Source organism: Propithecus coquereli, unplaced genomic scaffold, assembly GCF_000956105.1.
Source record: "Propithecus coquereli isolate 6110/MARCELLA unplaced genomic scaffold, Pcoq_1.0 Scaffold131, whole genome shotgun sequence".
NCBI lineage: Eukaryota > Metazoa > Chordata > Mammalia > Primates > Indriidae > Propithecus > Propithecus coquereli.
The window spans coordinates 2,883,757-2,897,793 of NW_012137303.1; the positions used below are offsets into that span (position 1 = coordinate 2,883,757).

At 39.1% G+C, this 14,037-nt stretch overlaps 1 protein-coding gene across 4 annotated transcripts in view; it reads left to right on the top strand.

Moving 5' to 3' along the window:
• KIAA0319 (KIAA0319 ortholog) overlaps nucleotides 1-14,037 on the top strand; it is a 73,932-nt gene that overhangs the window by 37,921 nt on the left and 21,974 nt on the right. For all 4 annotated transcript variants that reach the window (XM_012638651.1, XM_012638652.1, XM_012638650.1 and 1 more), the window contains 6 exons: nucleotides 2,040-2,232; nucleotides 5,454-5,552; nucleotides 7,368-7,465; nucleotides 8,578-8,665; nucleotides 9,681-9,773; nucleotides 11,208-11,340. In XM_012638651.1, coding sequence (XP_012494105.1) covers nucleotides 2,040-2,232; nucleotides 5,454-5,552; nucleotides 7,368-7,465; nucleotides 8,578-8,665; nucleotides 9,681-9,773; nucleotides 11,208-11,340 — 704 coding nt within the window. The remainder of the gene's footprint in view (nucleotides 1-2,039; nucleotides 2,233-5,453; nucleotides 5,553-7,367; nucleotides 7,466-8,577; nucleotides 8,666-9,680; nucleotides 9,774-11,207; nucleotides 11,341-14,037) is intronic.

Sequence of the window (14,037 nt, forward strand, 5' to 3'; positions counted from 1 at the left end):
AAAAAAATAGTGCCATTGAATAGGACATCTAGGAAAAACAAATCAAGATCAAACTTGTAGAGGATAAAGGACATTTTCTTGTAGCTGTGTTTTCAAGTCGACAAGACCATACAGATTCACCTAAAACAAGTTGTTTCAAAGCAAATACGAGTAGAGAAAATAGAAACAAGAGCCATTTGAGACTTTTATTGATTAGACACAGCTAAAGTTGAAGGGCTGAAATGGGAGATGCTGGTGCTCAGTTACTTCCATAGAGGATACATTTTCTTTTGGAGGGTATGTTGAAGAGAGAACCACGTATCCTGATAACTTAGCAAGGAGTTCTGTGATGGAGGTCATGGATAGTTTACTGAACAGTGAAGGTAAGAATTGGCATTTGTTTCCAGCCTGGAGAGACAGCTTGGTGGGAAAGTGAATGTTTTAGAGAACAGGACTGGGGTTTCCTGGTGGCTTTGGGACCTTCATCCAAGATGCCTTAATTTCTTCGACCACTGTCTAGCTTCATTCTTTATTTCAACTTGGCAATAATTTTTCAGGACTTGATACAAAAAAAAAATCCAGTTTATCCTATACAGAGGCTCTACTATAACATGCTGTGGACCCTTACTGGCAGCCCTGGTTGCAGTGATTCTGAGTTTCATACTATTCTTAGCAAGCACGATTCAGTGAACAGCTTTATCCATTAGCGCTCACTTCACAAACCCATCTGCCTGAAAGTTGAATGCAATTGAGCATCTCAAAATTATGGTAGACCCACTACCTGATTTTTTAAAATGTTGGTCAATTGATTTCTCTTAGTTTGATCAATATATCTTCAATGTATTGCTTTTTTTTTTTTTTGCCTTGGTTTTGGAAATTTAGGTACAGAAGGTTTCACCAGTTGCCTAGTAAATATGTAGCACCTAGTGGGGGTTCAGTTAATATTAGTAATGATATCAGTGATCCCATCTCTAGTCACAAAAAGTATACCATGTCCTTGCTCACTTTTCTCAACGGTAGAGAAGAGTAGCTGTACTTTCAATAAACACCAATGACCACTCTAAAGTTTGCATTTGAATTACAACTTTTTTTTTTCCTGTGGGTTTCTCACTGTACATATCCCCTTTGGGTCCCCTATGTTCTTAGCCTTAAATTTTACTTATCTGGCCCAACATTGTTACTGGCTATTTTGAGTCTCAGAAGAACATTTTATTATCATATTATGAGACTTTTCCCTCTGGCACATAATATTTAATTTAAAAACTTTTACTTGGCTAACTCTATAACTTCAAGTTATAGTTTATACACAATGGATAGTATGAATAGAGATCATTTACTCTAGAAGCCTGTTTACTGTTGAATTATTTGGTTGTCTTCAATTATTTCCTTACTGATATTTTTAGTTAGGTCGGGCTGCTATAACAAAATACCATGAACTGCGTGGCTTAGACGTCAGATATTTATAACTTATAGTTCTAGGGGTTGGAAGTCTGAGATCAAGTTGCCAGCAGGGTCAGGTTCTTGGTGAGGGCCCCCATCTTGGTTTACAGATAGTCATCTTCTTGCTGTGCCCTTACATGGAGGAAAGAGAACTAGCTAGCTCTCTGTCCTTTTCTTATAATGGCACTAATCCCATTACGGGGGCTCCACCCTCATGATCCAATTGCTTCCAAAAGGCCCTACCTCCAAATACCATCACATTGTGGGTTAGGATTTCAACATAGGAATTCTGGGGACACACAAATATTTAGTCCATTGCACTGATTAGTTCAGTAGCTACTATAATTATTTTTTCACTGTTTATATTGAGTGTGTGTGTGTGCGTGTGTTCGTTCATCTATACTAATTGTCCAACCCACAGTTACCTTACATTTTTAGTACATAGCAGAGAGACTATTTGAAAGAGATGGTCTACTAGAGTTCCAGAGTTTTATAATATTATTCATAGTTTTTCAAATGTTACTGAATCTAATTTATGAAAAAGGTCAGTGACATTGTGTTGCTTGAAGAGTTCAACTATTTTCTTTCTTAACAATTTATTCTTGTAATTGATCTCATAGGTTCTAATGCCTTCCCGTAATCCTCCTCCAGCCAGCCTGGAGTTCAGCCCAGCCACCGTGGAGGAAAGCCAAGTGCTCCCAGTCAGCCCGGGGAGCACAGAGCACAGCATCCCAACACTTCCCACTAGCACTGTCCCCTCTGGGTCCACCCTATCTGAGCGACCCATATCTCCTACTACTGCTCCCAGGACAGGTAACTTTTAAAAAATACAATTGGGAGAAATGTGCTGAAGACAGGCTGTAGATTTGGTAGTGACAACTTTTAAAGTTTACTCATTCCCTCCAGGCACATTTTTGAGCGTCTGTCATGTGCCAGAAACGGTGCTGCTTACTGGAAATAAAAAGATGATTAAGACATTGTCTTTCCCTCAGGGACTCCATAGTCCAGGAGAGGAGACTGACAGGTAAAGAGATGGTTCTAACCTAAACATCTGTACCCCGATAATATACTGAAATAAAACAAACAAAAAAAAATTAAAGAGATGGTTCTGATACAATATGGTAAGTGCTGTGAGAGGCTGCTATGGGAGCAGAGAGGGGCATCCTGACTCACTAGGAGAGGCCAGGGAAGCCTTTCCAGAGGAGATGATGCTAGGGGAGAGTGAGCTGGCAAAAATGGGGTTGACCTGTCATTCAGGTCGAGGAGCAACATAGGTAGTAACAATAGTGATTATCATATTTACTGAGCACTTCTGGAGTGCCAGGCACCATCTCGGTGCTTCCCATCCATCATCTCATTCATTACTGTGCAAAAGAAGAGAAGTACAAGAGCTTATGTGAAATTTGGAAGAACTGTAAGAAGTTCGTTGTGGATGTAACTAGAGTGGTAAACAGAGCAAGAATTTGAAAAATCATGTATTTTGTGCTAAGGAATCTGTGCTTTATTGGATGGATGTAGAGAATCAATCACTGAATGGTTTTAAGCAGGAAAGCAAAATGAGCAGATTTGTATTAAGAAAATAGCTTGGAGTTGCCTGGAGGTAAGAAGACCCATTAGAAGGCTATAGTGAGTGGTTGCAGTGATGGAGAGAAAGAACTAGATTCAAGAGATAGTAAAGGAGCAGAATCATTGGGATTTGATGAGTGATTGAATGTCAGGGTGAAGGAAAAGGACTCTGAGATATATGAACGTATGGAACTGGAATTAGACGAGTGGTTGGGCAGAAGATAAAGGAGTGGGAGTCATTGGTATACAGGTGATAATTGCAGACATGGGAGCAATATGAGATTATCCAGGCAGAAAGGTGGAACTTTGGGGATGTCATTGTATAAGGAGCTGGACGAGCAGAGGGAGCCTACAGAGCTGACTGGGTGGTTATGCCAGAGGGGTGGGAGATAAAGAAGAAAGCATGGAATGAGGGAAGAAAAGGAGGAGAGAATTCTGTAGAGGAGAAAAAAATGATTTTCCCTCTATCCTTCTAAGTTAGTCTGGGACCCCTGTAACAAAAGACAGAAAAAACAAACAGGAGTTTATTAACATGTATGTTTCATATATACATGGGAGCTATCCAGGGAGATGGGTGGATCTCAAAGAGATAGACTAGAATGCCAGTTTATATAGCGTCTTCAACTAAAACAAAAAGGTGTGGGGAAGGCAAGTGTTGGAAAGTGCCCAGAACAAGAAATGTAAGCAAGAGGAAGGCTTGTTATGCAGAGTTAAGTCCTTGCTTTCTCCATTGATATGAGTCTCTTGGGATTTAGTCATTTTTCTCTTCCTGGTACAGAAAGGGAGATACCCTTACAAATGGGAAATGACATTTCCTTTATGGATGTAAATTCCTCTCAAAAAAGGGTAACTTCTACTCCGTTTTCAGAGCTTCTCCTTGTCTGCTGTTTCTCAAAAGAATCAGCTTGGAATAATCCTTATACTAAAGAGGCATATTTGCAGTGGCATATTCTAGTCTCCTACAGTCATATTTTGGGTTGGCATATTCTGGTCTCCTACAGTTTCAAAAAGGAAGAAGTAATCAAAGCGCCGTGTGTTGCAGAGGCCACAATGAGGATTGAAAAGCTTCCCGTAGATTTTTCTAATAAAGAAATTATTAGAATATACAAGACCTAAGGGTCACCTTTCCTGAGCTTTTCTGTGGGTCATGTATTTTGGAGATTACCTTCTCTAACTCTTTTTTTCACTATGATCCTGAGCTTGAGTACAGAGAAGGATAATGGTGGAAAAGAAGCCATGTAGTACCTGGAAAGGGAAACTGGCCTGGGAAGGAGGATCTTTGGGTTCTAATAGAACCTATTATGTAGGGTTATTATGAGGATTAAATGAATGGATCGTTTTAAAGCTCTTGGAATGGTGCCTGACATGGCTTAATCTGGTATGTAAGTGTTGAAATAAAAACATTTAAATTAATTAAATATTAGTGGACCTATTGCTAATTATTCATATAGCTTTGGACAGCTTGCTTTGCCTTTCTGGGGTTCAGTTTCCCCTCCATAAAATGATAGGTTTGGACCAATGTCTCTTCTAGATCTACAATTGCTGACTTTCAGGGCAGAGAGTTAGTGAAAGTGGCAGGAGAGAGGAGCCAGAGAAGCCACGGAGAGCCTCTGCAGATGGTCTAGGGAGCACTCGAGGGCTGAGGACTGAGAGAAGAGCAAAGTAAACAAGCAACCTGTCTCTCTGACATCTCCAAGCAATCCATCCCTCTGGAGTGCACTCAGCTGTTTTTTTTTTTTTTTAAATCTTTACTTGTTTCTATGTGGTATTTGACGTATTACAATGTATTTTACAAGTGAAACTAATGTCCAGTCGAGTCAAACTGATAGAACCATGGTATGAATATATCAGTGTAATCCTGGTTATGGAGAAAGTAAATGAGTATTGTTCTGAATGCTTATTTAGTGGCTACACGCCCTTGATAAGAGTTAACATTCCTGCTGCTTGAGTTAAAATAGGTGTTTTATATTGAGGTCAACTGGATTTTTTCTTGGAAAGTTTCCAAGAGCAAGGCTATTAGCAGTAATTCATGAGGTTACTATCAGAATTGAGTGTTGTGTGACTAATGACACAGAAACACTTGTGACTATACTCAGTCTTTTTATAACTAAAAATAGCTCACACTAGGGAGTCAAAAGCTGGCAGCAAGAGGGAAAATAGGCCCAATCCACAGTACCCCACTATTTCACACAACCTTGTCACCCGACACATTGCTCAGTCAATTTAAACCGTTATTTTCTTCACAGTGCCGACTCATATTGATGGTGTTAAACCCTGCAGCATCATATAGGGCACAGTTCAGTTACTAGCCAGAGGAAAAAATTGTCTCAGGTAAAATCATCTGAAGAACTATTACAAAAACATGTACTATTTTATTTTATGAATGTTAAAGATAGATCTATCGTAGGGCAGTAACATGACATCATTATATTATATAATGGCATGTACTATTTCTAATTAACTTTTAGTGAAAGAACTTACGGTGTCTGCTGGAGATAACCTAATAATAACTTTACCCAACAATGAAGTTGAACTGAAGGCCTTTGTTGTGCCACCGCCACCTGCAGGTGAGAGCTTGACTTTCCTCTGGGACCACCAGGGTTGGTGAAGGCCTTCTTTTCTTCCTTAATAGGCCTTTACAGGTTGTTTACGACATTGAATCATTTTCACATATTGCATGAACAAACGAGGGTGGAAGACAAGGCTTTGATTGTCCTAAGCATCAAAATTTATTGAAATAATTTAAAATGGGGGAGTAAGAGTATAAGAAATTAAGTACAGAACATATCCCTTTAGTTAGCCAGGATGGAAAGTCATAAATTTCTGACGATGCAAAACAGAGTGGTATATTAGAGCAGGAGAGGTTGCCACATGCAAGATCCTGACCTGTGATTGCCCACAGAGCCTGGGAAGATGCCACTGTGAGGAGAGGAAGGTGGCATGCACCCAAAGGTTTGCTCGCAGATACTGCAGAGTTGGCAACATGGCTCTGAAGTTCTCAGGATACCTCACACCAGCTGCTCAAAAAATGTTGCTCAGAAAGCTCTTTCTTCTACTTGTCCGTGCTCTGCTGTTCAGTGAACATTTGGCTGGTCCCCGTGGCCTGTCAAGTGCATTCTTTATTATGATAGACTCATTCTTAAGGTGTTTGATTCATTTTTCCCCCCCCATCACATACGGGTCAAAATTTTATAAACAGAGATGATAATATTTGGCATTTGCATTTGAATCCTTTGAGATGACATACCTCACAGTTCACTAATATCTGAAGGTGGGAGACAGCTTCATCTTTTGTTTTTTTTTTTTTGAGACAGAGTCTCACTGTGTTGCCCAGGCTAGAGTGCTGTGGTGTCGTCCTCGCTCACAGCAACCTCAAACTCCTGGGCTCAAGCCATCCTCCTGCCTCAGCCTCCCGAGTAGCTGGGACTACAGGCATGTGCCACCATGCCCGGCTAATTTTTTCTATATATTTTTAGTTGTCCGATCAATTTCTTTCTATTTTTAGTAGAGATGGGGTCTCGCTCTTGTTCAGGCTGGTCTCGAACTCCTGAGCTCAAACAATCCGCCTGCCTCGGCCTCCCAGAGTGCTAGGATTACAGGCGTGAGCCACCGCTCCCGGCCAGCTTCATCTTGACATAGAGATGTTCACTCTATTTTTGTGTCCCTAAATAAACCCCTATAGCAGATCAAATGAATGGCAATCTCCTTGCCTTTTATTAAAAGGAGAAAAGTACCATGGATTGTACTATGTTAAAACTTATATGGATAGTCAGATGTAGCACCCTGTAAGGAAATCATCAAATACTAACAGTGATGGCGGGGTATGGTGGCTTACACCTATAATCCTAGCACTCTGGGAGGCCGAGGTGGGTGGATCGTTTGAGCTCAGGAGTTTGAGACCAGCCTGAGCAAGAGCTAGACCCCGTTTCTACTAAAAATAGAAAAAATTAGCTGTGTGTGGTGGCACGCATCTGTAGTCCCAGCTACTCAGGAGGCTGAGGCAGGAGGATAGCTTGAGCTCAGGAGTTTGAGGTTGCTGTGAGCTAGGCTGATGCCACGGCACTGTAGCCCAGGCAACAGAGTAAAACTCTGTCTCAAAAAAAAAAAAAAATACTAACAGTGAGGTTAGGGAGTTGGTTTTTTTTTAACTTTATTCATTTTCTAAATTTTCTATAAGATATATGTTTTTATAATAAAAAATAAATTTTACATTAAAAAGATATAAAAATGTTATTCCTTACTTGGATGATAGTTGAAAGTCAAGTTCAGTATATCTAAGGTAATCAATACTGAGTTTAAGGCTATTATCTCTTTCCCTCTGCACAGGTCATATAGTAACCTCTCAGAATTTATAACTACTCATATTTCTTTTTTGCTCTCAGAAACAACCTACAGCTATGAATGGAGTTTAATAAGCCACCCTGTAGACTACCACAGTGAAATAAAACAAGGACATATGCAAACTCTTAACCTCTCTGAAGTAAGTAACTGGAGATTGTGTGTTTGACAGCACTCCATAGAATTCAGCTAATGCCTTCTTAGCTGTTAACCCCAAAAGTCTTAGGATTAAGGTCAAAAAAAGGATATAAATGAATAAAAGATATAAATATAAACAAATAAGGCCAAGCATGGTGGCTCATGCCTATAATCCCAGCATTTTGGGAGGCCGAGGTGAAATGATTGCTTAAGGCCAGGAGTTTGAGGCTGCAGTGAGCTGTGATCATGCCACAGCACTCCAGCCTGGGCAACAGAGCAAGACTATTAAATAGATAAATAAAATAATTAATTAATTATAAAAACCGTGTACGTAGGCAGGCAGATGGTCAAATAGGCTTCAGATAGCTTTTCTTTATTTTAGTTACTTGACGTATCAGCTTAGGGGAAAGGGTCTAGTTTCCCAGAAATCTCTGTTTCGAAGCTAAAAACCTGTTCTAACTCTCGCTCTCCTTGCAGTGTTAGAGACATTCTACTTCTTTCTGGTTCTTAATTGGGCACATTTCTAGAGTTACCAATAATTCCATTCCAGTTCACAAATTGCTTTTACTATCAAATATTGCTCCAAGATATGAACACCTCATAAGAAACATGATCTTTTCCTGGCCCCTAAGGATATATAAACTAACTTAGCTTCCAGAGGTCTCGTTTCCTACCAGGTGATTATGTTAGCTTCATCTCCTGAGACTACACAGCTAGTGGTATAACATGAGTGGGCATCACCCCCATGTCAACTGAGTTCTGCTTGTCAAAGTGTGGTACCCAGATCACCAGCAGCCAATGCACCAGAGCTACGAGTTAAAAATGCATGCTTCCCAGACTCGTACTTTTGCGACTGCTGCTTTCACTTAGGTCTCTGTAAGTCCCATGAATATCTGTAACTAAGCTAAATGCCTGTCTAGGTAACCTTTACTGCTCCAGAATGCAGGCTTCAAACATGTGGCAGACTCTTGACAGATCCAAATGAGACTTTCTCCTGAGCCTGTTCTCTGTGCTGATTTGGGAGTATGACTTCTGGGATATTTTAGCCTTTTCTAGGTAGTAAACCCATTATGTCTTTTGCATGTGTATTTGTATAACTGCTCTTTTGTGTTGCAGTTGTCAGTAGGACTTTATACCTTCAAAGTAGCTGTTTCTAGTGAAAATGCCTTTGGAGAAGCATTCATCAACGTCACTGTTAAGCCAGGTGAGCCTGTGTAAGAGAATGGCTTTCTGTTGTACAGGTTTATCTCAATTTTGGGTGCCTGGATGACATGGTTATATATATTTTTACATTAGGCTCTGTTGCAGAGAAAACATGCAAGAATTATGTTTTCGCTTTTTTTTCTGCTTTCTGTATAACCCTTAGGTCTCACTTGACACTGCTATTTAAGACTACAAGGCTATTGCTTGCTGTTTCTGAATGGTGGCAAATTGTCTATGCCTTAGCCTGCTCTGTGTGACATTTACTCCATCCACTCTTACCTTCTACCTCCACGCCCATGACTCACTTTCACCTTTGGAGCAGGGGCATGTCAGATACATTCAACTGAACAACAAAGGAGTCAGGGGACAATGTGTGCCATGGGCTTCCAAGCTCACCACTAGCCCATAGGTTGTGCATTCGTGTGAATTAGAACTAGGTGGCTCTTTGGCTGGGTGGGCACAGCCCTGGCTCAGTGAGCAGAAGTGGTCTGGCCTTCAGCCTCTGCTACCCCTCAGCTGGGCTGTGGGCACAGAATGCACGATTGAGGTAGAACTCCTCTGGGCCAACTCCACCTCCAGCCTTTTCCTGAGGGGCCGACAGCTCTATCTTTTGCATATTTTGCCTGATGATTATTATAGCTGAAGCATGGAGTGGCAGGGGAGCTTCATCAGTCAGAGATTTAAGATCCAGTTAATAGGAGCTGGAGCTATAATCCATTGCTTCCTGTTCTGTAGCTACTGCTCACGTTCTGTGACTAGCCCCTTGGTTATCACTACACATCTGCACTGAGCCTGGGCTACATACAAAAATATAAATGTACAGACAAGCTCCTAAAATTTATGGGAAGACTCCAGATTTTATAAAGTGCTCTCCATGGTCGAGCCTGTACTATAAACACTTTCTTGGCAGGATGTTTATAATATGACCAATTTTTGGAAAGTAGATGATTTTATTTGGGCAATAGCATATGCGTACACGATGTGGGTTCAGTCACTGTCATTTTTTTCTGTCACAGCCAGAAGAGTCAACCAGCCACCCATAGCAGTTGTTTCTCCCGAAATACAAGAGCTCACTTTGCCTTTGACGTCAGCCCTCATCAATGGCAGCCGTGTGTATCCTGCGATCTCTGCAGGGATTTTTTTTTTTTTTTTTTCCCTACATACAGCAAGATTTAAAGAGTGCTCTGAATGAAGGCTGGGAAGACTTATGGGCTAATACACTGATAAATGATTGCCTCCTTCTTTAATTTTGTATCTTCTTTAATTCCTGCAGCACTTCTCTGTCCTGTGTTTACTTTTCCTCAGCATTTGTCTATTCTATGAGAAAGTTCTTTAAGGCCAAACTATTTGATTGAGAATTAAAGCAATTAAAGAATCTCCTTCCAGTGTGGTATATATGGTTAATAATTGGAAAATCACTTTTAACAACTGTCAGAAGGGGTGCCTGCAGTGAGAGTGGTTAGTGTTTTATGTGTTAATTTAGTTCAGGCTTTGTTCCTTCTAGTAGAGTGTATGTTGAAGGGGTCCCAACATAACTACAGATGTCCATGCAGATGAGAATAGATCGAAAACACATCCCGTGTTTGACATGGTTCAATAATATCAGTGTACCTGGTAATTGCATTTTATGTGCATTTAATCACAAAGCTAATACCAAATCTTGTAGATAGTGAAGAACAGTTGCCTTGGTCGTGGGGAGAATACTTGCTAGACATTAAAGCTGCTCCATTTTACAAGCCTGCAAATGTACAGAGAGCATATGGGCACGACTATTTGCATCTATTCAAATATAGATGTCCATATTTCCCCCTGAGCAATGTAGGGAGAATAAAACATATTTTAAATGGACATATTTACAGGAGAAAATGCATCACTATTTGATTCCTCGAATTCAGTGGGGCTTAGTTACAGGAAACTCTTCAGGATTATTAATCTGTCACATGAACTTGTTCTTTCCTTAAATGAATTAGATAAAACTGGCTTCCTTTCAGGATTAAATTTCTCTGATTCTGCAGGGCGCGTTTTGTTTACTACCTTTTAAAGTAGGAATGGGAAGTTACTATGTAGGATATGACCTCTCTGGTTTATACCTTAAAAATTAAGGTAGTCAAAGATGTTTTGTAAATTATAGATAAGCATCTCTTAAGTCTTTATGAATCTGTTGGTTCAGATACCTATTTAAAATTATCAGTAGGATCTTGTATGCTGTAGTTGAGGTGAACAGAGGTAACATTTCAATGTGCTGCACTGTATTGATGCCTATTTTTTAAAAATCAGTAGTGCTTGTCACTGTGCTTCTTAAATATTCAACTGAGTGGGAAGAGTCTCACTCAAATCTGGTGGAAATCTAGGAGAAAAATAGTGACGATGATTTAGGGAGTAGAAAAAAGCCTCCTTCTAATATATAATATATGTCCATTGGGATCTATGCAAGTATATACTTTCATATAAAAACAAATTTAAATATGCAATAATAGAAATTACAAAACTTATATTTTACTATTCTTGCATTTCATTCTAGTTTTTATTTTTTAATCTTTTAGAAAGCACAGATGATACTAAGATAGTGAGTTATTACTGGGAAGAAATTACCGGGCCCTTCATAGAAGAGAAGACCTCAGCTGACTCCCCTGTCCTGCACTTGTCTAACCTTAGTCCTGGCAACTATACGTTCAGGCAAGTGGGTCCCCACCATTATCGTGCTTTCCACTACTTATATTTTGACTGTTTCTTTAAATTAAGGCCTATAAAACATTGCTTCTTTTCATTTTGATCAAGAGGCAAGGCAGATTTGGCTTTCTTGTGGGTTTTGATTGGCTGCCACTATAAACTCTGATATCCTCATCAAATAATATAACCTATAAGTGTTTGTTTATTGGAAACATTTGGTTTGGATTGTCAGGAATAGTATGGTGGTGGTAACTTTTTGCTCATTGGGTTATGTGAAAGAAAGTTTGTATCTTTAAAATGAGGCAAAATTGTATAATTATCTGTTAATTGTATGATTATCTTTTTTTTTTGAGACGGGGTCTTGCTGTGTTGCCCAGGCTGATCTCAAACTCCTGGGCTCAAGTGATCTTCCCATCTCAGCCTCCCAAGTAACTGGGATTACAGGTGTGAGCAACTGCACCAGGCCTGATTATTTATCTTAATCTTTTTCTTTTTATGACTTTTTTTTTTGAGACTGAGTCTCATTTTGTCACCCTGGGTAGGGTGTGGTGGCATAATCATAGCTCACTGCAACCTCAAATTTCTGGGCTCAAGCAATCCACTTGCCTGAGCCTCCTGAGTGGCTGGGGCCATAGGTGCCCCATGATGCCAGGCTAATTTTTCTGTTTTTGGTAGTGACGGGTCTTGCCCTTGCTCAGGCTGGTCTGAACTCCTGAACTCAAGCAATCTTCCCGCCTTGGCCTCCCAGGAGGCTAGGATTACAGGCATGAGCCACCATGTCTGGCCTTGTCAGTTTTCTAATTCATTAAGTTTTGCTTTTTATTCTTTCTTCACTTCTATTTACTTTTTTTTTTTTTTTTTACTTCTGTTTACTTTTGATTTAGTTTTTTTTTCTTCTTAGAGTAGAATTTTAGGTCATATATATATATGATCTAAAGTTTTATATATATACACACACACACTCATATCTTCCTTCTTTTATTAGAAAGCTTTTAAAGCTGTAATTTTCCTTTAAGTACTGCTTAGCTGCATCCCATACATGCTGGCATGTTATGTTTTTAAGGTCTCATATAACTCTTTAAGAATATGATAATTCCCAAGAAGGAGCCCATATATATGTATTTATGGATCCTCTGAAGTCTGGCTTTCTTAAGAAACTCTTAAGAATCTGATAGGATTCGTCTTTGACTAACAGGCCCACAAAGGTGCTCAGATTTTGCATATGGTTGTAAAAGCTTCTGTTTGGGTTTATTTGAAATTTTGGCTTAAGAAACAATTTATTCTATTTAGCATGATTATTATTAAAAAACTAGAATATAACAAGTGCTGGGAACCCTTGTGCATTGCTGATGGGAATGTAAAATGGTGGAGCCACTGTGGAAAACACTGTGGCAGTTCATCAAAAAGTTAAATGTAGAATTACCATCCGATTCAGCAAACTACTTCTGGATACATGCCCAAAAGAATTGAAAGCAGGGACTCAAACAGATGCTTGTACACTGATGTTCTTAACAGCATTACTCACAATAGCCAAAAAGATAAGATCAACTTGAATCTCTATCAACACATAAATGGATAAACAAAATGTGTTAAACACATACAATGGAATATTATTCAGCCTTAAAATGGAATGAAATTCTGATATGTGCTACAACATGGATAAATCTTGAGAATATAAATGCTAAGTGAAATAAGCCAGACACAAAAGGATAAATATTATATGATTCCACTTACATGAGGTTGGTAGAGTAGTCAAATTCATTAGAGATTAGAAAACAGAATCATGATTGCCAGGGAGAGGCGGAAAGAGGAACTATACCACTGCTGTTTAATGGGTATAGAGTTCCAATTTGGGATGATGAAAAGGTTTTGGAGATGGAGATTAGTGAGGGTTACTCAACAATGTGAGTGTACTTAATGCCACTGAATTATACACTTAAAATGGTTATAATGGTACGTTTTAGTTTATGTATATGTCACCACAATTTAAAAATTAAACATTAGAATTTTTTAATTAATTAAAAATTACCGCAATTAAAAAAAATATACCTAGCTCTGCAAGCTCATTTTATTAAGAGTGGATCCCTGGAAATGTGCAGGTTCTGCAGAGGCAAGTTGAGCAGCCGCGTGGGGCTTCCAGTGCTCCTGTGCTTGTTTTCAGTTTCCCACCTTGGCAGGCACAGCTCCACTGAGATTTTAAGAGACAAGTAACAATGCAGGAGTGAGAGTACTGAATGTTTACCATGAAAATAAAATTTAAAAAACCCAGAATGCATCTATAAGCAGAAAGAAGGAAATCAAATACTTCCTATAATTTCATTACCCAAAAATAAATACCCTTAACAGTTTGGTTATAGTCCTTTTTCTATACACATGCAAACATAAAACCTTTTATTTTTCTTACTTAGATCAAGATGTATAGGGAGTTTTGTAAGCTACCTTCTATTTTTTTTTCCTAACATTTTAAAAGTTTTATCTTTCACATTCAAATTTTTATCTATCTGGAATTAATTGTGTCTCAGCTGTGGTTTGATCTAATTTTATTCTTTTCCCGTATGTATAATCAACCAATTATCCCAGTGCTATTTACTGTCAAGTCGGTCCTTTCCCAATCTGCAAAGCCACTCTCACCTGCAACAAGTTTCCATATATATGTGGATCTGTTTTTGGATTTCCCATTTATTATTAATATCTATGCTATTA